Consider the following 27,814-nt stretch of genomic DNA (forward strand, 5'->3'; position numbering starts at 1 on the left):
ACTCGGTGATCTTCAAAGGTTCCTTCCATCCCAAACCATTCTGTGATTCTACTTCATTATTTAATGCTCTTATTATGCATTAAGTATTTTATAAGAGAGCTGCACTGGAAAGTTAGTTCTAGGTTAATGTGGTACGTGCATGTGAATTTAGGAATAACGTGCCTTTCATGATGACATCTTTAATCTATAGCCACCTACAAGAGAAATACCCATTTTCATTTTTGCAGAATATTCAGTTTCCCTCAGGGATAAAAGACAGCCTATGCCCATAGTTGGACCCACAGAACGTGGAATGTGTGCGTGCACAGAGACAACAAAGCAGTTCTTGACTTTCAGGAAGCATATCTGAGCAGATCTGAATGGAGAGACTGTCAGTCAGTCAAGTATAAGCTGTATTAATCAGATATAAAAATAAACATACTGAATGATCAGTCAAAAAGATTTCCCTGTGTAGGGCATCCTTTCAACCTGTAGGGTCAAGGATAAAAGTATTGTCTGATTATACATATTTCATTAAAAGTTTTTGCAGGTTTGTTGTTTGTGGAAGTTTTTGCAGGAGAAATTTCAGTTACGCTGAGCCTTCTCAGTAACCTGCAAATCCAGAGATGTTGTAGAAGAGCAAGTCTCATTCCTTTTCTGTGCTCTTCTACATGTACAGCATGCTAAATGTCACTTCTAATGTCATCCAGAAACTGGTAGGCAAGGCTGCAGAAATAAGCCTATGTAATTTACTGTTATATTGTAGATAGTTGCTGCTGTCTAATATCAGAGTTCTCTTGGCCTTGTTACACAACTTTGCAAAGATGAGGGTAAGGCTGAATGACTTAATGCCTTCTTTTGCCTCAGTCTGTATGAGTAAGGCCAATTGTTCTGAGGTTACCTTGCCTCTGAATTGGAAGAAAGTAACAGGGATCAAGAAAAAGCCAGTAATCTAATGGGAACAGATCATCTTGAGTGTCATCACACAGCACGTACAGGATAACTGGGTAATCAGAAGCAGTCAACATGTGTTTATGAAAGGTAGGTCCTGCCTGGCTATCGGAATCTTCTAGGACAAGATAACTCACTTAATAGTTGAGAAAAGGGCTGTAGCTTTTCCTGATGTGAACAGGTGTACATTTTGCTGGGTGAAAAGCTGTCTGGAATGTCAGGCTTGAAAAGTCACGATGAACAGAGTTCAGTCCAGTTGGCAGCTGGTCACTAGTGATGTTGCCTGGGGATCAGTCTTGGGTCAAGTTTTGTTAGACATTTTTATAAGTGATCTGGAGGGAGATCAAGTGCACTCAGTAAATTCAGAAGTACCAAGTTAAGCAGCACTGTCCAGTTTGCTTGAGGGTATGAAGCTGGATAGACTGGATTGATGGACTTAGTCCAGTCACATGACATCCAACAAGGCTAAGTGCTAGGTCCAGCTCTTCAGTCATACCGATCCCATGCAGCAGCTGGGGAAGACTGGCTAGTAAGCTGGCTAGCAGAAAAGTACATCGGGGTGCTGGACAGCTGCCAGCTGAACATGAATCAGCAGCATGTCTGGGTAGCCAGGAAGGCCTGTTGCATCCTGGCCTGCATTGGAATTAATGTGGCCAGCAGAACTAGGGAATTGATTGTTCCCTTGTATGTGCCGCAGGTAAGATCACACCTTGAATATTTTGCATGCAGTTTTGGGTCTGTGTGCAGAGAAGAACAGTGAAGCTGATGAGGGAATTAGGGAAAAAAAGACATATGAAGGGCAGCTGAAGGAATTTGGGTTGATTTTAGTAAATGATGATGAAAGGAAACATTATCACTCTCACACAGGTTTCAGTGAGAAGGTTATGAGGAAACAGTGTCAGTTTGCACCAGGGGATGTTAAGATTGGACACTAGGGAGAATTTCTGCAATGAGAGGGTGATTATACATTGGAGCAAGGTGCTCGGGGTGGTGGTGGAGTCCCCATCCCTTTGGGTATTTGAGAGAGGTGTTGATGTGGCACTAAGGAATGTGGTTTAGCATCAGGGTTTGGTAGGTCAGGTTGATGGTTAGACTTTGATTTTGTTGAAGGTCTTTTCCAACCTAGATGATTCTTTGATTTTATGAATGAAGTACTTGTTTTGGTTCTTGTTCATGCTTCAAGCTAACTTTTCTGTTCTTTTACTTACAGGATGAATACAACAATCAAACTGGAACTGACTTAGTTGGAAGAATAATAGCAAAAATTAAGAGCCCCAATGAAGATGATACAGAGATCCCACAGTTTCAGGGGAAAATCAGTGCAATTGTGTTCCCATTTGACAGAGGATCAGCTCAAATTGTAAGTGTGACTGAAATTCACAGTTCCATGAGCTACAAATCTACTGAAGCCTATTTTGTATTTTATATCTTATAGTCATTTAGTCTAACCTCCTCACATATATTTAGTTCAATTTTATCTTACTCTCTTTACATTTTATCAAGCTAACTTAACTTACATATGCTTTACAGAAGGGTATCCTGTTCTTATTTGAAGAATTAAAGAAAAAATTTTATCACTTCCTTTTGCACGTTGTTTTAGTAATCAGTCATCTTGATTGTTAAAAATGCTTTGGCACATTTCAGTATGAATCTCTGGCCTGTTTAGTTGCATACTTTTTGCTAAAGAGCTCTTACATGCCTCTGAAAATACTGTGTATTGTAGTCATGCCATCCCAGTCACTTTTTTCAACAAATACAGATTGAATTTTTTAAATATATGAATTCCATTCGTAATGGTTGTTATAAAGTGTAGTATAAAAGGTGGATTTTAAAACATGCATGTGCAGAAAATCAGAAACTGTTCAAAGCTTATCAGAAAAAATAACTGGAGACAGTCACTCATTTGTTCTAAGTAGAATGCTCATGATGTCTTTCCTAACAGCCTGCAGAGAATTTTAGTCAACAGGTCTATTCCCGTGCTAAAATAGGTGTGTATACACACACACGCATATATAGGGAACAGAACCAGTAGTCTAATAAATTTCTCCATTTCTCCATTAATCTTGCGTCTATGCACCTGGTAGAAATTTAAACAGATTAATTTTTTTACGTGACTTACTAGTGTTGAGGTGAATAGTGTTGAGGTTTTTTTCTGTAAGCAGATGTTTTCTCCTTCTACTTGCATTTTGCTGGGTTGATTTGATTTTTGTTTGGTTTTCTTCTGCTGTGTCTTTACTGTGATCTGATGAAATTCTACTGCCTTTGACAGTGGTTTCTGTTCCCCACTCCCCCACTAGCAGCAGTTCCATTTTAGGGAATCCCTTCTTCAGGCAGTTTATGGTTGTGTACTTTGCAGCGAGTTCTCTGACTTTAGGCAGCTCACAAAACTCATGCAGAAAGGATTAGTTGATTGTGTATTAACATACTCTTCATATGGTTAGTAATTGGAGGGGGATGGGAAGAAGTTGTGTTTTTTGAAATACCTTGAAGTTGCTCCGTCATGTTAAGAACCATAATCTTATACAACTAGCATCAACATAATGCAGGTGATAATCTTGTCATGTTTACCTCTGTGTCAAGCTTCAGGAAGGCGAAATTTGTTTAATGAAGGAAAATGTATAAGTTTTCAAAGAAAAAGGTACACATATATATATATAAGAGATTTCTGAGAAATTGGATGCATGCTAGATATATACTTTTCATTCATTTTGAACATGCTGTCTACTTCCATGTTAACAGCAGTAATTTTAATTCAGCACTTGGGATAGATGATTTTCCCCTCCATGTGTTTATGCATTTGGTTCTTAATATTCTGTTTACATTTGTTCACAATGCTGTATGAAGTACATCTGAGGAAATCTTGCCTATGGGATGATGCAGAAAGTATTTTTTCTGAGCATATGTCTCTCCAATAAAATATGTAACTAAAAATCAGACTCTTTAAGCAGGTAAAACAACCTCAGTTCTAAAATAATACACTACTTATTGCTAAATCTTCATATTTTACTTATTTTTATTAGGAAAATGAATGTATAGGAAATGGAAGATATTTCCAAGCCAATATTTATACCTGTGGTAGTATTATATATATGTTATCTGTTAGGCAATTTTATTAATTTTATTATTTGAACATTGTTTATTTTATTTTGTGTGTTACTTTGAACTTACGCTTCTTTATTTGTTTTTAAACTAGAACCTAGTGCTGGCTGAAAACAGTCCTGGAAGAGATAGTACTGAATATATTCTTGTATTTGAGCCAGATCTGCCAGGTTTGAAAAAACCTTTGGAACCATACCGTCTGTCATTTATGTTTTACAATGGTATGTTTCATGTGCTTTAAAATGCTTGTTTGTCCCTAGAACAGACTACGTTTAGGTCCTAAGTACTACTAATACTAAAAACTGTGTAACAGCCTAATAGATTTTTGCTCATGTTTAAATAAACTAAATACGTTACTGTAATTTCTTCTAACTATATCTTTTGTTTTCATGTAGATTTCAAGAAGCAGCAACAGATGGCAACACTTACAAGGGAGAGAGACCAATTATCTCAGTCGATAGGTGTTTACAGAAATTGGTTTGATACTACTAATCAGCTTGTAAATGAAATGAAATGTAAGTGCAGTCAAGTATATAAATAAATTTCCTGACAATATATATATTTTTTCCTTCAAGAGGCAAAATCAGCATTGAAGTCCTGAGATTAATTAGAGGGGAGTGGAAGTGCTTTGCATTAGCAGTAAAGCCTAGGGGATGAAATATATAGATAACCCTCTTGAAGAAAGTTATTCATGCATACATATGAATGTTACTTTTCTTTTGTGCATTTGACCCTTTGTACATTATTCAGAACTTGTCTAAATATTCATTGTTTCTCTGTACATTCCTCACCAAATGTAATAATGAAGTCTGTTAAAAGCACTGTGAAAGCGACTGCAGAAATGAGAAAGAGAAAACATTTTCTTTGCGTTATTGTTTTCTTCAAATCTTTCTCCTTGTTGATCAAGTTTGTTTATGCTTCTGTAACTTGCCCACTGCATATTCCCATTATGAATGCAAATTCCTGAATTCCAATATAAAAGGCAAAAAGGTTTGCTTCATATTTTCAGAGTCTGGCACATTTCTAGAGAGTAATTTAGAGTACAACCTTACGCTGTAAAATATTTTCAAATATGAGTAAAACCATTTGCATAGAGAATGTGGGAAGCAATGTGTTCAAACTTGCCTTGGTTGGGATGTAAGTTGAGGAAACACTGTCCCAGATCTGGCCTTTCACATAGGGAACAAGAGAGGGTAGTGCCAGCTACCATTCTTCCTTTCCCTATTGCCATTTTCTCAGTTGGAGGACTTGGAAAGACAATTGGAAAGGATAAAAGAAGAAAGAACTTATATTCTCAGACTCATGTAAGTGCTAGCTCCATTGCTTCCTGAAGCTACAGGAGATGACTGCTCCTGAAAGTACTTAAGGACAAAGCACAGGATTTTTGTGGACAAATCCTGATATTCTGTGCTGGAACTGAGAAGTAGATATCATCAACTGGGTGGCATAAGTCTGAAAATACTGAAAAGATATAAGAAAATCTGCAATAAATGTTCCCTTCCCAATTATCTGTTTATTTTATTGGTTTCAGGTCAGGTTAAACAAGCTGAAACAAGAGAAACTCACCTGAGGAACGAACTGAGAAAACACCAAATTGAATTACCACAGACAAATACAGTATGGCTTATTCCTTTCTAAAATTCTTAACATCTTAAATGTAAATCTGAATGTTAATACAGTCTCTGCATCATTATCAAATCATGCTAGTAATTACACAAACATCTGCTAACAAATCTGAAAATGTAAGCCATGAGGAAAATGTATAGATCATTACCAGACTTTTTTTTTTTTAACTGTTCCGCTAGTCTCACTGTCTCACCACTGTATACTTTTGTATCCTGATCTTGTTTTTGCCTTTCTGCTAAGGTTAGCAGTGGTTTGCTGTTAATACTATTATTAATAGTGGCTGACCAATATATGCTAGATATATTCTGGCATAAATAATCCAAACTAAAACTCTTACTGAGAATAGAGAATTTCATATGCTGCTGCAAAAGCTGACATAAGAATACGTTTAAAGGATTCAAGGCAATGTATCCCACTACTACTTTTCCATAAACATCCAATTATATTTTAAGGAAGTCTTTTAAGAAATTTTTCAAACTACTAATGTTCTGAAAAAATAATTATTTGCATTACTTATCTTCAGATCAAATGAAAATGAGTTACAGTTATTAATCACAAATTAACAGATCATACAACAATCAAACCTAAGTTCTCCAGGCCTGGGCATATTGCCTTTCTAAAATGATTTCTTCTTCTCCATTCGTGGTTACCAATTCCTGCTAATTTAAACTTTCTTTGGTTTTGTCTGTAATCAAGATCTAGTAACTCTTTTTGAAAAGACCCCTGAGAGCTTAAAGAAGTATAGAAATAAAAAAGCTTATAGCTGCAGTGTGCAGTGCTCCCCTATACATTTACAGTTTATTGAATTACTTTATTTGGAACTTGATTCACAGCAGATAAAATAACTGCTTCTGTGAGTTGGCCCTGTGATATTTGCTCAGTAACTCTAAATTTCAATTCTCAGCTTCAATACGTGGATTCTCTTATAAAACAAAAGATGTTGGATCAGGATGGATTAATGAAACAGCCAAGGCGGACTTGTACCCTCCCGAACTATCCAAAAGGCAACCAGGATATTTTAGGGAAGGTGAGTTTTGTTTTTTTTTTTACCAAAGAATCTTCTCAAATGTGTTTTGTTAGTTCCAGGAATTGATAGTGATGAAAAAATAGACATCTAAAGATCTCAGTAATTCTTGAGGTGCGATAAGAAAAAGATAACATTCACAGATTTCACAGAATCTTTTCAGTCTTACCCCATGCAATGGCCAGCTGTCCTAAGGGAGCCATCAGCAGGGGAATTATGTCTGATTGAAGTTGGAGGAGGGTTGTGATTTGCATGAAAAGGAGACGCGGTCTTGGCCTCTGTTTTGACTGTTCTCACTTCTGTGGTACAGATTGCACATTTAGCACAAATTGAGGATAATGAGGCAGCGAAAGTTATCTCTTGGCATTTGGCCAGCGACATGGACTGTGTAGTCACATTGACTACTGAAGCTGCTCGTTCTATTTTTGATGAGACGCAAGGCCGACAGCAAGTGTTACCTCTTGATTCTATTTACAAGAAGACACTCCCTGATTGGAACAGGTAGAGGAAAAAAAACAGTGACGTTTCTGCATTTGTTTTATGTGTTTATTTAATATCGAAGACTGAGAGTGTAAAGTAAAATTTCTGTTTTTGTAATACTTGGTAATATTTTAAATTTGAGCTGAAATCCCAGATTTACACATTTAACTAAATACTGTTCTTCATTTAGTAGGATGTTGCTCCTGAAAAGCAAAGAAAATTTTCCATTTGCTTTATTCATCTCTACCTGTTTACTAAAGCATTAACTTTTGTTTAATAATTCTAGTGCTTCCAGTCATACCCTAACTTCTTAAGAAGTCTAACTCTAGTACATTCCCTAAAATTTATTGTTGAGATCATTTATCCTATAATACAGAAATGCTAAAATGCATTCAGTTCAGTTTTAAATTTCTGACTAGGTAGTTAGAAGCAATAATGAAATAAAGATAAAACACTTTTTCTTCTCCTTCCTCACTCTCCCTTTTCTTTAACTAGACCTTTACCTCACTTAAGAAATGGAAAAATCTACTTCAAACCTGTTGGAAATCCTGTATTTGCCAGAGATCTGTTAACATTTCCAGATAATGTAGAACATTGTCAAACAGGTAAATGATATCAAAGAAGTTGTTAGTAACATTTTTGTTTTAATAAATAAAATAGAGAAACGGCACAAAACAGAACTCGTTCAGTAATCTTCGTTAGGACATATGATTTCCAAAAACTGTGTATGTTCCTTGTGTATCCAAGGAGTGTGACATTAGTGTTAAGTACTTGCAGACAAACAGCTGTGAAAACACCAGCAATGACCACAATCTAATGCAGCATTATCTGTTTCCCCAATACATTCAAACAGAACCTGACACAAGATGTTAATTTTATATTAACTATTGCAGAAGTTATCATGTCTGTTGATTTTCTTCTCTCAGAAGTTTGTATTGCAAAGATTAATATACATTCTGACCAGACTGTATGTAACTGTATCTTTTATAGTTAAATATGTAGAATTAGAATAATCTTTCTGTTTTTATGTAGGTTCCAGTTTAGGGAACTGCATTCCCCTGCTCTTTCTAACGGTGAAGCAATACGTACTTTTTCCTACATTCCTTTGCTTAAACCAAGTAGATCTCCTTTATATCATAAGTTAGAATCTATAATTAGTTCAGTAGTTTTTTTTTAATCATATGTAAAAACTTTCCAGTATATTAAGAAACCAAGAACAACATTTGCAGAGGAGTCGATGTCATTTATGTAATTTCCTGAAGCTTGGTGTTTTTTTGTCTACATCTTTATAAATGTAAATATTAGATACCAAGAGAGTAACGCAGTGGGAAATAGAGTTAGTTATGCCATAAGGCAATTAAACATACTAAATTTTAATAAATTCTCTATTCAGAACAGAATATTGCATAATTTAAATCACCTCAGAATAAAATTTAATTCAAGAAGATAATACTTATCCCTATGTAATACAAAATTCCCTTTTGCATATCTGAAAAGGTACAACAGTGACATCCCAGAATTCTTTTTTCAAAACAGTTATTTTGTTGCAGAGACATTTCAGGTTTGGGTTGTTTTTTTAATTATTGTTGTTGTTATTGTTCTCATTATCATTATTATTATTATTATTTTCTAGTGTTTGGGATGCTTTTGGGTGACACTATCATTATAGATAACTTGGATGCTGCAAACCATTACAGAAAAGAGGTATGTTTCAATTATTCCTGATACTTTTTTTAGAACAAATATATAACTGGGCTACATATTTAATATTTTGCAAATGTTGAGTAGTTAATTGCTGAGTTAAGTGCTGCTATGTGCTTATTGTTCGTAAGTGTATCATGCTGCACAACAGAGAATAGAATCCTTAATATTGGCACTGACAAAATTATATCCATTAAAGAAATTCCATTATGTGAATGTTGACATGAAGCATGGGAACATATTACCAGAGGCCAACATTTGTAGTTTTGCTGTTAATATTAAATGCACATTCTTAAGTACTTTCCTAGTTCCTGTGTATGTAATAGAATTATTTTGAGGCACATCATGAAATTTCAGACACACTAAAATGTCTAAGAACTTCATGTGAAACTTATTAGACCTTTTTCTGACAGTTTACTGGGGTTTAACTGGACAAATTAAAGATGAGAGTCTCTTGAGGATGTCCTATACTTTGTGCCAAATCAGCTCTTCTGTTCTGTGCTAACTTTTAACTAACTATTGCTAACTGATAACCTAGGAACAAAGAAAGTTTTAAGTGTTTCCATCTCAGGAATATGGAATTAGTCATAGTAAAAAACACAGACTTTTTGTAATCAAAAAACATTCTTCTAACTGCAAAGTCAAACAGAAGAGACAAGGAAGTCAGATGTAGATGCTAATCAGTGTTAGGAGACTGATCATTTGGGTCTGTCTGGGAAAAGCAGTTTTACCTATTACAAATAAATTTCATAAACTTTGTAGAAGTTGTATTGAACACGTTATAAGAAATAAATCCCTTAGATTTCAGCTGCTTTGAGTCTTGTGCATTACTTGAAAGCAAAAATCAAGAAACACAATTTCAAAAAATACTATTACAGAATTAGCAACTTTATGGTTAAAAGATGCTAAACTTCACAAGCATTTCTGAAAACTTAATTCTCAGTGGAGTTACTAATTTAATGTTGCTTTCTGTACCTGCGTAGGTTGTAAAAATTACACATTGCCCTACATTGCTGACTAGGGAAGGAGACAGGATTCGCAGCAATGGAAAATTTGGAGGCCTTCAGAACAAAGCTCCTCCAATGGACAAACTCAGAGGAATGGTATTTGGAGCACCTGTGCCAAAACTTTATTCTACTTTCACTGGACAGATAGGTGGGTTAATATTCTGTTATGTAACATAAAAATGAAACCTTCAAATTAGCATAAATGAGCTGTAGAATCATAGAGTCACTCAGGTTGGAAAAGACCTTAAAGATCATCGAGTCCAACCATACTACCCTAACTCTAACAACCCTCTGCTAAATCACATCCCTGAGCACCACATCCAGATGGATTTCAAACACTTTCAGAGTCGGTGACTCAATCACCTCCCTGGGGATCTTATTCCAGTGCTTAACAGCCCTTTCTGTAAAGAAGCTTTTACTTATATCCGACCTAAACTTTGCCTGGTACAACTTGAGGCCAATTCACCTTGTCCTATCAGCAGTAGGAAGAGAACAACCCTGCTCTGCAACATATTGCATCTAGGAATAACATAGTAAGCATTTGAGTTACAAATTAAAATACACTGGATTTAGTACACATTGCATTTTTTACAAACACATAGATTTGGTTTTTTTTTTGTCAGATAATCTAGTGCTTAGTTAAGCTTTGTTAGTTAAGCAAGCTTCCTTATACAGCAAAAGTAAAGCAAGTGTGATTGGCCCAACTTGAACCCCTTTTTTTTTTTTTATGTATCCAGTGCTTGGACAAAGAAACATTTGCCTCTTACTTTAACAAGAGTAACATAGTTTGCCAGAACAATAAACCTTTATTAACTGTACTGCTGTTGCCTTGTTTAAATGTCCTCGTTAGTGTGACAAAATGAAACTGGGTACGTTTTCTCTTGTTCCACAAGGTGGACTAGAATTCAAGGCATTAACGGTAGCTTCAGCTTTGCAACACCCAAAACAAAACATACTAGGAACACTCATAGTAGCACTGAAGGTAGAGTTCAGTGACAAGCAAGCAATCAACAGGCTGTGTAAAGAAGCGTTTGCCACAGGAATTTTCAGTTTCCTGGTACTTTATTCTGGTCTGATTAACTGCTTAGAATTAAAAAACAAACAACAAAATATGTGATTTTTTTTCCAGCATCTCTTCACAGTCATTTTAAGAAAGGAACTGATCCATTGTTAAGCTTGGGTGGGGTTTTCACTAGTGCTTTGTTTTCTTAAGAATCTTGTGTTTTTTACAGATTGTACACTACATAACCGTGTATTTAGTGTTTTGTGTTTCAATATTGTATTCTTCAATTAGATCTTCTTCAGCAATACCGCGCAGCAGTTATGAAACTTGATGATGTAAATAAAGATCTTGATTTACATTTGAGATCACTTAACACTCCAGAAATGCTGAAGAAAAAACAGGAGCTTGCTGAACAAGAGAAAAACCTCATGCTTATAGAACAAAAATTGGGTATGTTACTCTTAGATTTTGTTAACTCTGTTGTTGTAAAGGATGAGAACTGTTAATTACATCCAGATGTATCCTACACTTGCAAGCTAGCAAGTACAAACCATGAAAGTAAATTCTTTCTGTTACATAAGGGCTTAGAGATGTTTAATTTTTGGGAAAGGATGTAAAAACTCTGTGTAGTACAGTGTGGATAGAGCCTAGATGAGCACTGCTGTGTGAAATATTTGTATTACATGTGCAGTTTTTGTCTTGTGAACATCAGACCATGATCTCACTGAGATTATATAACTGTACATCTAACTTGCCCAGTTGTGGAGAACGCTGCAATTCTTTTTGATATGACTATGTAGGCAAAGAGCTGAATTGCTTTTGCTAAGGAGACACAACCAAAACACTCTGCTATAAAAAGAAACACCCCTGATTCTGCACAGATACTATTTCGTAGTTACAGACATTTTACATTGTTATCAGCTGAACTGTGCATCTTCAAAATATACTTCAGAAGTTATTGTATACTCTGTATCAACTGCAATTAAATGAAAAATTATTTTTTAATTTGTTCTTGCCTGCAATTTCTTAATAGGTATGACTCCATCAGATAAAGTCTCGGAATCATTACTTCAGCCTGCAATCCCCGATATGCCTGACACCCCCATCCCTCCCAAAAGAATGCGAAAAGAATCTGTAAAAAAATTGTATAGGTAACTATTCCAACACAGTCATTGTTTTTCCATAGCCTGAATTCAAAGCAAGAAATGTTTTTGAGGGTTTAGGGTGTTGGGTTTTTTTTTCTTTTCTTTTTTTCCTTTTGCATGGGAGATTATTTTAAATTACGTACTCGTGTACAACAACCAACAAAAAATAGGGTTGGTGTGTGTCTGACTTCCAATGTTTTGGTGGGATTTTTTTTTCCTTTAAGGCTTCTGCTGTTGTTTAAGGTTGATTTTAAGCATTTGCTTACTAATTTTAATTCCGTTTTCACTTTCGACTGGCACCTTTATGCATTCACATATTTCCAGTATTTTCAACTCTTAATCCCTAGAAACATCTGAAATAGGTTGGTCTGTACATTCTTATATGGTTTAGTGACAAATACTGTGCAGATGAGCAGAGAGAGTCATTCTGATGTAGCTTTCTCTAGCTAACTGTCCAAAATAAGATGGTATTTAACACAGTTATCTCTGTGTCTATGATTCTGTGTTGCCTCTGTGGTTGATGAACAGTAGTATGAACAAAAAAAAAGTGAAATATGTAACATAATATCCTTAAAATGCTGTGAAACTGAATTTTCCATTCCTTATATCTCCTTTGCTGAATTTCAGTCATATTTTTCAGATTATTTAAATCTTACTCAGTTGTGTTCTGTAAATCTCAGAATGAATTTTCACACTATGATATATCATATACATACTTCGCTTTTTTATCTGTGTGTGGGACTTAAGTTGTTATGTATTTGAATTATTTAATATTTAAACTATGGTGTCTGATTTTTTCTAAGTATTGATGAGAATAAGAAGCTCTGCATAAAACAGGGATTATAATATTTCTACTAGTTGGTGCTCTGTGTATTTGCATCCAGTTGTAGCAGGAGTATATAAAACTGAAGGTCTTGGTTTATGAGCTACTGTGCTGTGACATTTGTTTTGTTATTTTTTTTTTAGTTCAGAAGAATGTTTTTCCTCTGCTCCTAAGAAGCAACTGCATCAACAGCAACTACTGCAGATACCACCATCAGAACTTAATGGAACTGCACGGAAGAGAAAGGCATAGACTGATGACATTTGCTGGTCTATATATTGAAAATGTGAATAATTTCAGTTAAGGGAAATATTCATGTTGTATTACCCATTGCTATGAAGATTTTTATACTGATAAAAGATATAAATGTATTCCAGTTAGTAGCGAGAAAAGTCTAAGTATTTAACATGGATAGCCTAATTTTTGTATAGTTGATTTTCATTTTCCAAAAGCTTTCAGAGTTCTTATGTTCGTGTGTGGAGGAAGAAGGAAAAAAAAAAGATATATCGTTTTTTATTTATGAAAAGAATTGAGACTTTTCAATAAAATTGCTGCAATACAAAACAATGACACTGTGATCGATTGCAACAGCTGAGTCAGCAGACTGTATCATGAAATGAAACTTGCTTAAAAAACAGCCTGTCCTGGGGAGGAGAATTTTCAGGGCTGCTCTTTGATCAATGAACTATCAAGGAATTATAATATCAATTAACAAGAGGGGGTTGGAGACACAATGTAATGAAATCTAACCGCAGCCATCTGTAGTCTTTGTGGTTGTTAACAAAAAGCCATTGTTTTGTTCAAGATGTTGACATGGAAATTTATATCACCTTCAGAAATTTCTCCTTAATGGAGAAACAACGAAGTAATAACTTGTGAGTATGAAAAGTTTAACAAGTTTACCAGGAAGCTCTTCTGAGGACTGGGAGAATGGCAAAAGATTGCATTTCATGGGTGCGAATGAGATGTGTTATTGTCACAATGCTGACCTCTTAACATCTGTACTACAACAGCACTCACGGAACAGCCTTACTGCTAAGCAGATCAAAATTGGTCCATGACACCCAAAGTGTAATGGAGACGTAAGGATTTCAGTAGAAAATGGTGATATCCCAAAGGGAAAAAGAAAAATATTTACAGTTAATCCGTGTGTGTGTTTTAAGAGTTGGAAATAGGGAGTGAAACAGGAGTTAGAATAATCACGGGGAAACTGCAGATATCCAAACAGACATTTATTTGTAAGGATTTCTCTAGTCTTAAAACATAAATCAGTAGATTTTGTTGACTTCCCTTAAGTGCCTAAAACAAAATATTATTTTTTGTTGTTGTTTAAGAAATCATCTTAAAATAGTTGAGAAAATATTCCAACAGGTAAATGAGACCACAGAAATGTGAGAGGGAGAATCAAAGGTAACCTGTAGTCTTCTGAGTGCATTGTGAGGCTGTTATCAATGTACTCAGTAAAAAAGAACCAGACATGACTTAAGATAAAAATTTGAGCCAGGCTCTGGTTAAGCAGCTGAAAATAAGTTTTACTGGATGGAAAAGTTAGGTTAAGAGTAGAAAGCTAAACTTAGACGTTATAAAACAATTACTTGAAGCTACATAAATAAACACAGCAGAAGTGGTCAAGGACATGGAGGAGTTGGTTCACATCAGCTTCAGAGAATTTCTGCCTTGGATGGAAAGCTAATATAAAATGTACTGATTCATATTTACTCAGCAAGAAGCACTTTGTATACAAGTTTTCTGAAAAGGATCTTCAAACTTCAGAAGACATCATGCCATCCTTCTGTAAGTCTCATACTGCTGGTCACTGGTGCACATCTTTATGACATTCCTAGTTAAACTTTCCAGTTTATGTGTACAACACCTGCTAGGTTAGGAGGGGCTCTCCAAAGCTTCATGTATTAACGATAATCTAAATTATGTAGACATCAAATTGTGCTGTTTTCAAATAAAATGTATATATTTGAATACAGCATGTAATGCCAGCCAAAGACTATACTAGTCCTGCCTTGGTCATTTTCTTGTTATTCAGTTTTAAAGGGTTGAACCAGGCACTTGTTATGGAGAGTTTGCTGTCCTACCACACCATATTCATTAACTACAAGTACTTAGTACTTCTTGTAAATGCGTTTATTTTCTGCCTGACATCTACCTCACCTCAACCTCTGGATGATCTTGAATTTTATTAGATTAAATGCCTACTCTAGCAGAAGTGCTTGCTTTTTAAGTTTTATCTCTTGACTTCAGTGGTCAGTATATAAACTACTGTTAAGTGAAGCATTTCCCTCCTGGAAGAAGCAAATAGGAAATTAAGAATGGTTTCCAGAGTTGTGCAACATCATCGAAGATTTCATGGAATTTCACTAGTGGAATCTTCAGCAGTTCTCATCAGAATGGATGAAGATTAATTACAGTGAAAGTTCCTGCTTTGAAACAGCTGTTTAGGACCACTCATCTGGTCCTGACAGAGCCCTTAACTCCAAAGGTAAGTGTCAGTTTTTTCCTTATCCATTCTTTACTCTGTAAAATTGCAGTACGTCTGTTATGTTCTTTGATTTCACCAGGGCCTGAGGGAGAGCTGTGCAGGAAACAAGAGGGAGTGGTTCTCACTGTGGCCTGGGCCAGCTCATGGGAACAAGGAAGTGGTTTCTGATTCACCCCAGAAGCAGCCTTGGTGTGGGGGGATGGGCCTTGTCCTGCTGCTCAAAGACAGGGGGATCGACAAACTTTGAGCAGTGATGGAGGAGGAAAGACTAGAGGAGAATAGAGTAGGATAATGCTGTTGGAATGTACTTAAAGATCATCATGTCTAACCACCTGACCACTTCAGGGCTAGCCAATAGTTAAAGTGTGTTACTGAGGACGTTGTCCAAATGACCCTTGAACACTGATGGGCATTGGGCATCAACAGTCTCCCTAGAAAGCCTGTTTCAGTGCTTACCCACTCTTAACAGTAAGGAGAGTATCCTGATATTCAGCATATTGGCACCAGGATGATGCCCAGTGAAGCAAAAGGGAGGCAGGGAACCACAGGAAGACACTGCGCTATAGCTGCGTCTGCAGCCTGGATAAAAATGCACCTATTCCAAACGTCTTCAGACTTCCATGGGTATTAATTGTTAAGTAAATGCTGTACTGCTCCAGGAGTCAGTTTGTTTCAAACTCTCCATCCTTTCTTTTTGTTGTTCATCCCAACAATCCCTTTTTTAACAGGCACTCCTCAAGTGTACTTTTATTTTACTTACTTTTTTTACCATGTGATAGAAGCAAAAGAGCAATGTTCTTAAAGGTATTTTTTCATCTCTTTTCCTGGCCTGTGGAACAGGCATCCCAAATGAAAGCCTTATTATTATTACAGTATTTGTAGTGTATATGTTCATAGTGTTTGGTTGAAGTTGTGGTGGTGTCATTTTGTGGATGTTTAATAAAGCATTGGCAAGAATTTGTCATTGAAACTTTTTTTGCCTTCATCATTTTCTAACAGTTAATTCTGCTCCCTGTCTCTTAGTTTCAAGTGGGACAGAACGGTTTTCTTCAGTGTCTGGTATGATGCTGTTTTGGTTCTAGGAGAAAAATAATGTTGATAACACACTAATGTTTATAGTTGCTGCTAAGCAGTGTTGTACAGAGCCAAAGCCTTTGGCAGTGAAGGGCCCAAGGAGTTGGGAGGGAACAGAATTGGAACAGCTCACTTAAACTGGCCAAAGGAATATCCCATACCATATGACATCAAGCGGAAGTTTTGAAGGGTGTGGGTATTCATCTTTCTCTCTTCTGCTACTCAGGGGCTAGCTGGGCATTGGGGGATGGTGACCAATTGCTTGTCCATCAATTACTACATGCATATATGTATATATTTATTGTCATTATTATCCTTTTATCTATCTTAGTAGTAGCTTTAGTTATAACAACCCATAACTTCTAGTTTGTTGGGGTTTTTATTTCTGATTCTCTCCCCAGCCCCACTGAGAAGTGGGGGGAGTGAATGAACGACTGTGTTGTGCTCATCCACCTGCAGGGTTAAATCACAACAGTTTTTTTTCAGTGTTTAGGAAGAAAAGGCTAGGTGAGATTGCACGTCATTAGCACTGCAAGTATAATTGTTTTCACCGAGGCAAAAAGCTCTGAACAGATGTGCAGTTAATTCATCTTCACCTGCTAGGATGCAGTCCAGTATAGAAGTCTATATTAGTTCTAGTATTTTCTTTTCTAAAAGTCCATTTGCTTATCCTCTAGGAATCGCAAACGTGTTACTGATGGGAACAGTAGGGGTATTTTTCAGCATGAGGTAACCATTATCCTCCCTTTCTGCCTGTTCCTGGTGTGGGTGTATCCCATGATTTTGACATTCTTGTCACACCAGATCATCTCCCCAGGCTGCAGCAAACAGTGATCATTTCTGTTTCACAAAAAGTGTATATATGTGTATGGGCATACAAGTATGTGTATACAGAGAGAGATGTATAACAACAAAGCAACCATATGTGTGTATATATATATATATATATATACATTTCCATAAACAGGTTCTTCCTCTGCCATTGTGAAAATGCACCAAATTGCAATGGAGCTGTTGTGTTGACCAGATGTACTTAACTGCACAGCCACTCTATCTCTCTCCATGTACTGTCTTCCCTACAATGAAACAGCTCCAAAGAGCAGCAGGCTCCATTTGAGCAAACAAAACGTATGTATGTGTATGTGCCCGTATGCAATTTTATTTTAAATCAACCTATATATAAAACAAGGGCAAATGTTCAGATGTTGCTGGCAAACAATAAACACCTTTGGTTTGCAAATATATTAATTCCATAATTTTTACTGTATGTGAGGTTTCCCACATTTCTCACCAGTTTTTATAGGAAATTCCACTCACTGGGGATTTGGATTGCATTGGAAGGGACCCACAAAGATGGTGCAGTCCAACCCCTGGCTCCACACAGACCACCCAAAATCCAACCCCTCTGTGAACGTTGTCCGAGCACCCCTTGAACTCCAGCACCTGGGGCCGTGCCCACCGCCCGGAGGTGCAGCACTGTCCCTAACCCCCAGCCGCCCCTCCCCTGACACAGCTCCATGCCGTTCCCTCGGGCCCTGTCGCTGTCACACAGAGCAGAGCTCAGCGCTGCCCCTCCGCTCCCTGGGAGAGCTGCAGCCGCCATCAGGCCTCCCCTCAGCTCCTCTGCTCTGCGCTCAGCACACACACAGCCCTCAGCCGCTCCTTGCACTTACTGCCCTGTGAACCCTTCTCCATCTTGGATATTCTCTTAACAGTTTTATCCTTATACACAAGTACAAATTATGTGAAGTTCCTTTTTTTCCCCCCTTTTTTAATGTGGTCTGTTTGCTGAACAGCAAGTCTGAACTATATAACATTACCATTTTAGCAAAGGAATGCTATATCCTTGTAGCGGGCTCTACTTTCTACTATCCACTTTTTTTATCCATCTGTCAAACCAACTAAACCACATCATGCAGGAAATATACAGATTATCACACTGAAGTCTAATTTCTATTACAGGAAAATGTCAATTTTCCCCACCCAAGTTTACTTAAATGTTTGGAAGAATGGGGAACCAATTTGCCTCTCATTCAGCATTTTTTACAAGAACTTGCTATGTTTAAAAATTGCTGAATAAAAGGGTTATTGAATAAAAAGCTGCTGATAGTTTAATGAAAATGATCTCCAAAGCTGTAAACCTTAGCTTTCCCCAGTAAACTGCTGAAGGGAGGCTGGTGAAAGCAAGTATTTCCTCTTACATATAGCTCTTGCTTATCTTGTTTTCTTACGATCAGATTCAAAATATGATAGAGAAATGAAACAGCAATACATCAAATTAGCACGTAATTAAAGACACATAATAGGCAAGGTGGTCTGATATGTCCCTACCCTGCCTTACTTAAAGGAGCCTGTCTTCTTAATTCTGAGGATCGTTTATTACGTTGTGCGTGGTGTAATACCTACTGGATTTAGCGACTGCTCTGTTGGAAGACACAGAGTGCAGGTTCAGCTCTGCTCAGGCTGGAAGAGCTGGTTATGCAAGAGGAAAATTCATGACAGCCTGAGGAATGCAGTGAAAAGAATTCTTCAGAAACAATGGAAGAAGCGATTCTGCAAGTTGCTCAAGAGCTGCTTTTCTTCTGCAGAGTCCTGGGGCGATTCTAGTGCAGACAGTGTCCTGTGAAAAGTGAGAAGGGGTGGTTAGGAGTCCTGGTAATGTTGGGGACTTTTGGCCGGAGCGATCAAAAAGCAGTCAAGAGAGTTGTAGCAATGCATAACAGAGCTTGTTCAGTGAGGGAAACCAAAGTACAGCTGCCGAAATGGAAGCGTGCTCAAGACTGGTGCACATGCAAGAGGCCTCATATGCTAAAACGACCCTGCTTCTGTGGCAAATGGTAGTTTTTGACAGATAAACCAACTACAGAGAGCTGTCTTTAGTGCAGCAACTTTCTTAGCTTCGGTCATCCACCACCATCCAGCCCTGAACTAACCTGAAGGTGTGCAGCAAGGCTGGCTGAGCCCAGCTGCTGTAAGTGTGGTAAGGATGGGAATGGGATAAATCAGTTACAAGGCAATCCCACGTTGCTGTTGCAGTGTGTTGTTATGCAGACATGTGGAAGCTTGCAAGTAATCATTTCCTTTATTGGCATTTTAATCACCATTTTGAAGTTTGTAATTACATTCTGAGCGGAGAGCCTCCAGACGCCAAAGGCAGTTTACTGTCATGCAAAACTTGGAAGAAAAAAAGTCTCTCTGAAAGTGGGTGGTCAGACCAAGATTGTGACTTAACCCAAGAGCTCTAGAGGAGTACTTAATCTCCCCACAGAACTGAGCCAGCCTGGGAGTTGGCACCTGTATAAGCTGTGACCATGCTTATCCTCTACTCTGCAAATGCTTTGAGGCCAGCAGGAGTGCTGGAAGAGGGGTGGATACTTGTCTGACACAAAACAAAGCTGAAAGAATGCTTCATTTTTCCACTTGAATATCAGATGCGCGTTTGGGCATAAGCGTGTGATGCTGTCAGGATGTCCTCTAGCAAGCTGTGTGTCCCACATGTCCCTGGGTATAAACAAGAGCACTCAGGGAACTTTGAATGGGGGCGTGTGTGCCAGGGATAGGGGAAGTTGTGTAAGCAGAGGTGATGGCTTAAGGAATCGGCTTTTTTTTACTTCAGAATTTGAGTCTGAAATTTCACATCTCCCAAAAGGCAATTTGACATTTTTAGGCCTATGTTTGATGCTGGATGCTTCCAAAATCTAAGCAGGCTGGGGCTACAAGATGACTCACCATGGAGGCTACTGACAGGTGACTACAAGTATTCTCAAGAGACTCACCTCTGTGGTAGGGATTTCCTAGAATTAGGTGATGAAAGCACAGAGAAGACAAGCAGATAAGCATGGCTGCTGGAGTTGCTGACAATAAAATCCTGGATAAGCATGCAAGAAATAATGTGAAAACTGAACTGAGAAATGGATACATCTATTGATGCTACACAGAATTACTGTGGTGAGACTCCCAGCAGCCTAGTTCTGTTTCTGTTTTACAGACAGGCTCAGACTCAGGATTCCAGTGATTCGTTTCTAAAAAGCCTATTCTATGCAGTTGATTTTCTAATTAATCATTCATGCTAAATACCATACACCTTATGGACAACTTTTCCTCCCATTTGTGATCACATGAGTTCCTTGGGTCTCTGAAAGAGCACAGGAACAAAATCAATTTTAAACAAAGCTTGCTGGTTCTAGTAGTCATTTTTTTAAAGGGAAAGAAAACACTCCTTTAGAATTTCATATCTTCCTTTTTATTTTTCGTTTGTGTGTGTGCCTGTAACTCAGATCCAGAGCCATCTAATCCTCCGTTATTCAACTTCTCTCCTGTGAATCACAGTGTGAGAATGCGTGTTCTAGGCTGCACAAGTCTGAGTCATTTCTGTATTTATAATTCAGAAGTGTAAGCACTAAATTCTGGAAAACATTAAGTGGCCTTGGAAATAGAGAACCATGTATATAAATATATATGTGATACATGAATGATATATTTCATCTACTTTACATACAAAATGTCAGGTATTCTAGAGAAGAGTTGCTCTTTAAATATCGATGCACTGCTTCTTAAACCCATAAGATATACTTTAAATCTTCTTTGTATGAAGTTGCTCCGTGTACCCTTACCTTTGAATGGCCATATATGTGACACGATGTAAAGGACAGGAAATGTTATTTTAGCAGAATGTGTTGAAGTGCAAACAGCAAGTGAACTTTTGAACTCTTTTTGCATTCTCAGAGGGTCTGGAGGGGTCTCTGCCAGGTTCAGAGAAAGAACAGAACATGGCTGCTTTAGTTAGAATGCTGGCACTTGGGATTGTCTGCAATTAGCACAATTTATTCAGAATTGTCTGTATTCCAGCTTTTGCACTGGGGACACAACTAAGGAAATTCAAAGCTCATTCATTCTTCATGATACAGAAACAAATGTTTTTTTCTCACACCATTTTTCTCTTTTTTCCTTTTCAGACAGATCTTCTCATTAGCAGGACCACATTTTCAAGCTGTCTGAATTTTATGTTTTAGACCCTCTTGCCACTAGTATGGCCATGAAACAAAGGATATTTATGACTTTTTCTTTTTGGAGTCCAGCTTATAATTTCAAAATGGATTTCTCATGAATAAGTGTTACTCAGTTTCTCTTCTGAAAGTTCCCTTTATAGGAGTGAGTAACAGTGATCTCATGTCAAATGCGTGATAGCATTATCAAAATGGAGGAATTTGGGATCAAAGAGTGTGCTGGTTAGCTTTGTTGCCAAGACTGCTCCAGATCCTTACAAAGACGTGCTGACACATCGATGCAGTGTGTCAAGGAGCTATGTGGAACATTTTCCACAGTGCTACTTGAAATGTAAGCCATTCCTTGTCGGAAACCATTCCTGCATCTGCAGAGATGGCATGCAGAAAATAGTAATGAAAAATACACCATCTTCCTGGGGGGTAAGAACTGGAAAAAAATCTCGTCTCTTTTTTTGGAGGCAAAGCAGAAAGTTCAGTGTTCTGCACTAAAATGGTCTTTTGCAAAACGTTTACGATACACTTAAAACTTTGGGAATCACAAGTTTATAAATTGTTACTTCATTATGTTGTTTTCAGCTTTCAGAATGTTCCAAAGCATTCCAAAAATCAGAGCTCTCAATTTTAAGTCCACTCTGTCTTGGGAGCCCCCTTGCTATACGTCTCATGTGCGCACTGCGCTGATGGTACATCTCTCTTCCCTCCTTTTCGTAGTGCTCCAGATTCCTGGGAGAGAAGGGAATTTGTGAGAACATTCCTCAAGTGTTAGGCAATGCCCATTACTTGTCTTGGAATACTTTGACATAGCAACTACACAGAGAGAGAGATTCAGCAGCAGTCAAGCCTAGTTAGCATTCACTTAGGTGAGAAACAAACAGTATCATCTCAGGATCTCTACTATCTAGATCTTTCATCTACATCATTGTCACTGTTGGCAGGGCTTGTAAAAATAAAACTTCTAATACTTGCTGTTTCTCTGTATATATGTATTTATTTAGTAGGGAGTGAGAAAGAGCTTTGTGGATGGTAAATGTAAATTTTCCAACAAAAGGCAACAGGAAAACCAGAGCCTTTAGGATGAAAAAGAACTATCTGATTATCTCTACCAAACGGTTAGAGAGGCATTGAGGATGGAGTGCTGGATATCACTTCACTTGATTATTTTGTTCTTTTCTAAACTTCAGTTTAGGAATCTGGATGGTCTTTCCAACCAGGTTGGAAACCAAAGATGATCATTCCCATAGGTAGTAATGCAGTGGACTCAAGTGAGAGTTGCTGATTATTCTGTACTTCTGAAAATCAACCCTTTGGATTTTCATCCTAAGAGTACAGTAAGCTGTCTCTGTAAGCACCCATTTGTTTATATGATTGTGATGACATGTAGACTTCATTGTTGACTGTTACAGCCACAAAATCTGGCTGTTTTGGATGGCTTAACTGCTCGTTAGTAACCTACATTCAAAGTTAGGGTTTTAAAAACCTAATGGTCTTTCTCCCTTTTTTTTAATTTAAAAAATTAGAAAAGAACAAAGGCTCTACTAATTGCTGGAGAGAAGTGCAGGATGGGTCGTGTTTTTTTTCAACAATTTGGACCTCTACCAGATTGGATACATGTCTCGGCCAGGCTTAGAAGCTATCATTCATCTATGAGTGCACAATTCTGCATGTTCCAAAAGTCTTTATTTTCTCCAGCAGCAAGAACATACAGCCAACATATCAGATGCCGATAGCTGAAAGCACAGGAACAGAAGGCCAGAGTTAAGATTTCCCATCTGAAATGGCTGCCTGGATCTACCAAAATCGTGCACTCAAATGCACTGTCTAGTAAGAATAGCAAGTAAAAAACAATCGTTTGTTTGTTTTGTTTGTGTTTTGCATAGATTCACAGCAACTATCTACTTTTCTCAAACCCTCCCTACCAGTTTGCTCATGATCCAGGACCACGAATGGATAAACTGCCTTCCTAACAATCTCAGTTACAATGTCAACTGCACGCACACCGAGCAACTTTAAACATACTGCTCTTGTTGTTCATTTTCACAGGCAGTGTGTGCTTTGGAGGCCCATAGCCTCCAAAAGGCCCAAGATAACCTTGTCCTTAGCAGCAGTTAAATTGGTTGTCAGTGTGATGTATTTTATAACAGTTCTTCCTTGCCAATTGCAAAACAGGACCAGGCCCTAGAGACAGTCTGTAGAAAAGGATTGTTTTGTTCCCACCCCTGGATGTGTGTCCAACCTATGTTGCAATGTTTGGCAATGGGGACTTGTGTCTTTTCCTTTTTTTTTTTTTTTTTTTTGCTAACTAGCAAGAAAAAAAGAAAAAAAGAGTATATCCCTGCAAAAAATCTAGGCTTGAGTTTTAAGCTGAGCTCCTGATACTCAGACTCACCAGAGCCTGGAAGCGATTATGAAGTCTGAACACTCACATGTCTCAGAAAAGTTTTGCAAGTCACCAAGAAATGAGTCAGGCAAGAAGTGCTGTCTGTAGGTCGAGTGGGATGTTGAAATATCAATAACCAGTCTATATAGACTGAGCTGATGGAAAAGAAGGGGAAGTGTATTTTATTCTACGTTACAGTAAGCATTATTCTCTGAGTTTTGGACCAATAACTTGACTCAGATAAGCAATGTTTACTAGAGAAAGCTTGCACAACAAAAAATGGGATAAACCAATTGTAAATGAAGGCTGAACTGTGAGATAGCAGAATGAAGAGTTGTGATTCTATGCCTGGTTGGAGAAGTTTCTTTGCTGCCTTTTAGTATGCCACATAGGAAATACTTCTTTAAAACACTCTGCATTGCCAGCTCTGGAAAAGCAACTCAAGAGGACTGCTCAAAGTCAGAGGCAGTTGGAGAAAGACAATCCTGCTGCAAAGCCCTAGCAATAAAAAGAACTGGGAGATTGGCTTAAAAGTTAGGAGATTTTAAAAGTATATAATTCTTAGTACTTGCTTTTTTGTTTCTGAATCTGTAGGATGGTTGTGAGTCAGGTTTTCAAATCACTCTCTGCAAGGGAATGCCAGAACTAACTTTCTCGCAACACAATCTGAAGTGCTCGGAATCATGCTGGAATTCCAGGAACTGGAACTTGAATGAAAAAGCAAAATGCATGAGATTCTGTAATGCTACAAAAAAAAAAAAAAGAAAGAAAACAAAACAACTTAAAGACAAATGAAGAACAGTAGTTGCAAAAACTTTTTTCTGCCTCATTTTTTAAATAGAAGATTGATGTAACAAAACACATCCCATAATCAAACAATGATAAGACTTTCCTCCTCTCAGGATTTCACTGTTGTAGCTTATTCAGTTTGTTGAACCGATCAGACCTCTCTAGGAATAAAGGTCTTGGGAGCGTTCCCGCTTTTTCAGAGCAGAAAGAACAGCTCATGTGAGAGGCAGTGAAGGTTTGGCTGTCTGAGGATGTAGTCAGTGAAGTGGCTTTTGCAACCTGTCTGAAACTGCTCGAAACATTTTCAATCGTTCATAATTGGTGTTTCTAGAAATTTGGCTTGCTAGGCTCTAGATACAGATGTCTTCTTATGTGAAAGACAACCATCCCTATAATCTGCCAGTCTGCAGTGTACTATTTGCAGTAAAACTACACTGTAAGTATTTGCAGTGACTTCCTTGACCTCTGATTAGGAAACATTCTCACACATACTTCAATTTATTCTCCAAGAGTACAGTTTAAAAATGTTTCTATAAATATAGCATCTGCAATGCCACTTATTTATCAATAACTGTTAATGACAAATGACAACCTTGGGTTACATTTTAAAAATAACCAATGGAAAAGAAACAAATAGCACCCTTCAGACGTGACATTCTGGATTCCTAGATGTGAAAGTGAATGTTGTAAATAATGCCAGATGCCCTGAATTGATTCCATGACTGAGTTCATCCTTGAACTCATCCTGCTATACATAAATTATGCATATCTCATGTTTTTTAAAGTACATTCTAAAATCATGAGTTCATTCCACCACTACTGCATATAGTCTTGTTCAGTACAAGTGTTACAGTCAGTTTTATCCATCAGTTTTCATCTGCCACACAGGACACACACCAGCAGCGTTCATAATTTTTAACTTGCTGTCCATCAACCATCATTTGTGTAGCCATTGCTCTTCAAAAGTGATAGAAAAGATGTGCCCTACTTTGGCCATGGGTGTTTCCTTTTAACTGTAAAAGTCAGATACAAGCCAACAGCTGATCAAGAGCACCCACTGAGATGTCAGCATAAGATAACGTATGAAAGCCTCAAAAGGAGCAGATGTCACCCAGAGGTTTTGATTTCACATGAGAAAAATGGAACTCAAAACTAAGCTGCACTTGTCTCTCAGGTAATTCACAGATTCTACTGAAGTCTGAGATGTTCTAAAATGCGTTGACGTATTTATTGGTATTAAATAATGCCCACTCAGCTAAAGGATATTAAGATGCAGAGCTGAAACTTCAGTGGTTAGAGATGAAGCATTTTAAGTATTTATTTATTTATTCCTCACCTTCCACTATTTGTAATTAATTTCCTACATGGCTTGTTAGGAGACCTATTTAAACCTACCTACCCACCTCTCACTGGAAAGAAGCCATCAGCATGGCTGTTGTCTGTGGGGAAATACTTCTGTATGTCTGTGTTCACAGTGTGCTTTGTTGACCAAGGCATGGCCCTGTTTCAACCTACCATGCTTGCACTGAAGAATCATAGAATCATAAAGGTTGGCAAAGGCCTACAAGATCATTAAGTCTAACCATCAACTCATCACCACTGCGCAATGAACTTGAGTCATGACTGCTTTCCCACTGGGATGGCAGCATGAGTTGGTGCCCTTGGCCACCACACTTGTACAAGGGAAGAACCAACCAAGTTGAGGGAACGTGTACATCAATGTGGAGAAAAATTAATTTCTTACTGGATCTCACCACCACACGATTTTCTGAGGCCGACTACTAAGATGTATTTGAGGAATATCATCCTTCCAGTAAGGCAAACTCCACGAGCTTCAACAGAGGATGGCAGTGAGGCTCACAATGCCCGCAGACAAAACAAATGCAGCCACTGATGTTATCTACCAGAGATTTGATTGAAACAACTCCCAGGTACTTAATCTCTAATTCCTGTGGAGATGTAAGCATTTTACCCCAGCAAAATTAGTGGGAATGAGGTAATTAACCTGCTTAAGGATGTTGCCCTCGGCTGATGTGGCGTCCTTAATGATCAAAACACAGCTATCATTAGCTTATGTAATTGCAGCCTTGAGAAATTGAATACAAATAGGTCTGATTAACATGCAATTAGGCACAGAATTTTTACACAGTGAGAAATATTTCTAAAGAATAATTTCTATAATAATCTCTCAAATAAACAGATTTTGTTTTCTGTAAACTCTGAATGAAGGAAAACCATTTTTTATTTTTTTTCCCCGGTTTAATATGCTTCTTAATATACTTGTCCTTGCAAGCACACATCCCTTCAGAAGGTATTTAGGATTCAATAGCTCAATGCTGGCAGCCAGCCCCTCCCCAGCGGGCAGGGGACTGAGGAACACTTTTCTCTCAGCCCTAACCAATAGAAATCCACATCAAGAAGAAAGTATAATACACTAAGACAAATGTGAGAATAACATTTCACAGTGTTTGAGCTATAAACAGAGCAAGACTGCCCATTCTTACACTGCTGCACTTGACACCTCCTCTTTCCACACCTTCTTATCTCCAATACCATTCTGTGTCTCGTCCCAAGTTACACTGCTGTGCAGCCTCTTGCATTTTACTGCATTCTTTTTTTCTCAACTTTTTTTTGAATTGCCATTTCCTTTGAAACTGCCATTTGAAACCTTTGAAATTGACATCTTCTCTCAAATGATAACAAGAGAATCACAAACTGCAAAAACTCATCAGATGTGCAGGGAGCCTGCTTTGCAGGGGAGCTGGACTTGATGATCTGTAGAGAGGTCCCTTCCAACCCCTACAGTTCTGTGACTCTGTGAGATGCCTTCACTTCAATACAGTACTGGAGCTTGCAGGTGTGTTGACAAACAGGCAGTACGTTTGCTGCTTGAGTCTGATCTGACTGCAGATTTCTTTGGGTAGAAGCTATGTGTTTATTTTTATGAACTGGACTGTGGTAGCCTTACTATTATAGAGGAAGTTGTGCTCATTTTGTAGGTCTGTTTGCACATCAAAGTGTTATAACCTCATCCTGTATTTGTAGGAGGTTGCTGCTGTCATCCCGTAAGAGGGCACCTTCAGGGACTGAGTAGGGTGAGTGACTCAGAAGGCAATTGCCTTGGGGAAGGATGATGAAGGTGATCCCTAAGAGGGATTCTCCTCTCAGTAGTTCTGCATTTGTTGTAAGCAGTGTCACTGGCCGCAGGCACTGGAGGCCTGGAGCTGTCATTTTGT

At 37.9% G+C, this 27,814-nt stretch overlaps 1 protein-coding gene across 2 annotated transcripts in view; it reads left to right on the plus strand.

Moving 5' to 3' along the window:
- SMCHD1 (structural maintenance of chromosomes flexible hinge domain containing 1) overlaps positions 1 to 14,795 on the plus strand; it is a 74,066-nt gene extending 59,271 nt beyond the window's left edge. For both annotated transcript variants that reach the window (XM_065753178.1, XM_065753179.1), the window contains exons 37-48: positions 2,141 to 2,290; positions 4,124 to 4,250; positions 4,425 to 4,544; positions 5,561 to 5,646; positions 6,560 to 6,682; positions 6,990 to 7,180; positions 7,655 to 7,764; positions 8,793 to 8,863; positions 9,844 to 10,015; positions 11,162 to 11,320; positions 11,904 to 12,021; positions 12,982 to 14,795. In XM_065753178.1, coding sequence (XP_065609250.1) covers positions 2,141 to 2,290; positions 4,124 to 4,250; positions 4,425 to 4,544; positions 5,561 to 5,646; positions 6,560 to 6,682; positions 6,990 to 7,180; positions 7,655 to 7,764; positions 8,793 to 8,863; positions 9,844 to 10,015; positions 11,162 to 11,320; positions 11,904 to 12,021; positions 12,982 to 13,090 — 1,536 coding nt within the window. In that variant the 3' untranslated portion in view covers positions 13,091 to 14,795. The remainder of the gene's footprint in view (positions 1 to 2,140; positions 2,291 to 4,123; positions 4,251 to 4,424; positions 4,545 to 5,560; positions 5,647 to 6,559; positions 6,683 to 6,989; positions 7,181 to 7,654; positions 7,765 to 8,792; positions 8,864 to 9,843; positions 10,016 to 11,161; positions 11,321 to 11,903; positions 12,022 to 12,981) is intronic.
- Positions 14,796 to 27,814: the final 13,019 nt, after the last annotated feature.

This window comes from Cyrtonyx montezumae, unplaced genomic scaffold, assembly GCF_038088225.1.
Source record: "Cyrtonyx montezumae isolate F1298 unplaced genomic scaffold, pur_monq_1.0 scaffold_8, whole genome shotgun sequence".
NCBI classification, from domain to species: Eukaryota; Metazoa; Chordata; class Aves; order Galliformes; family Odontophoridae; genus Cyrtonyx; species Cyrtonyx montezumae.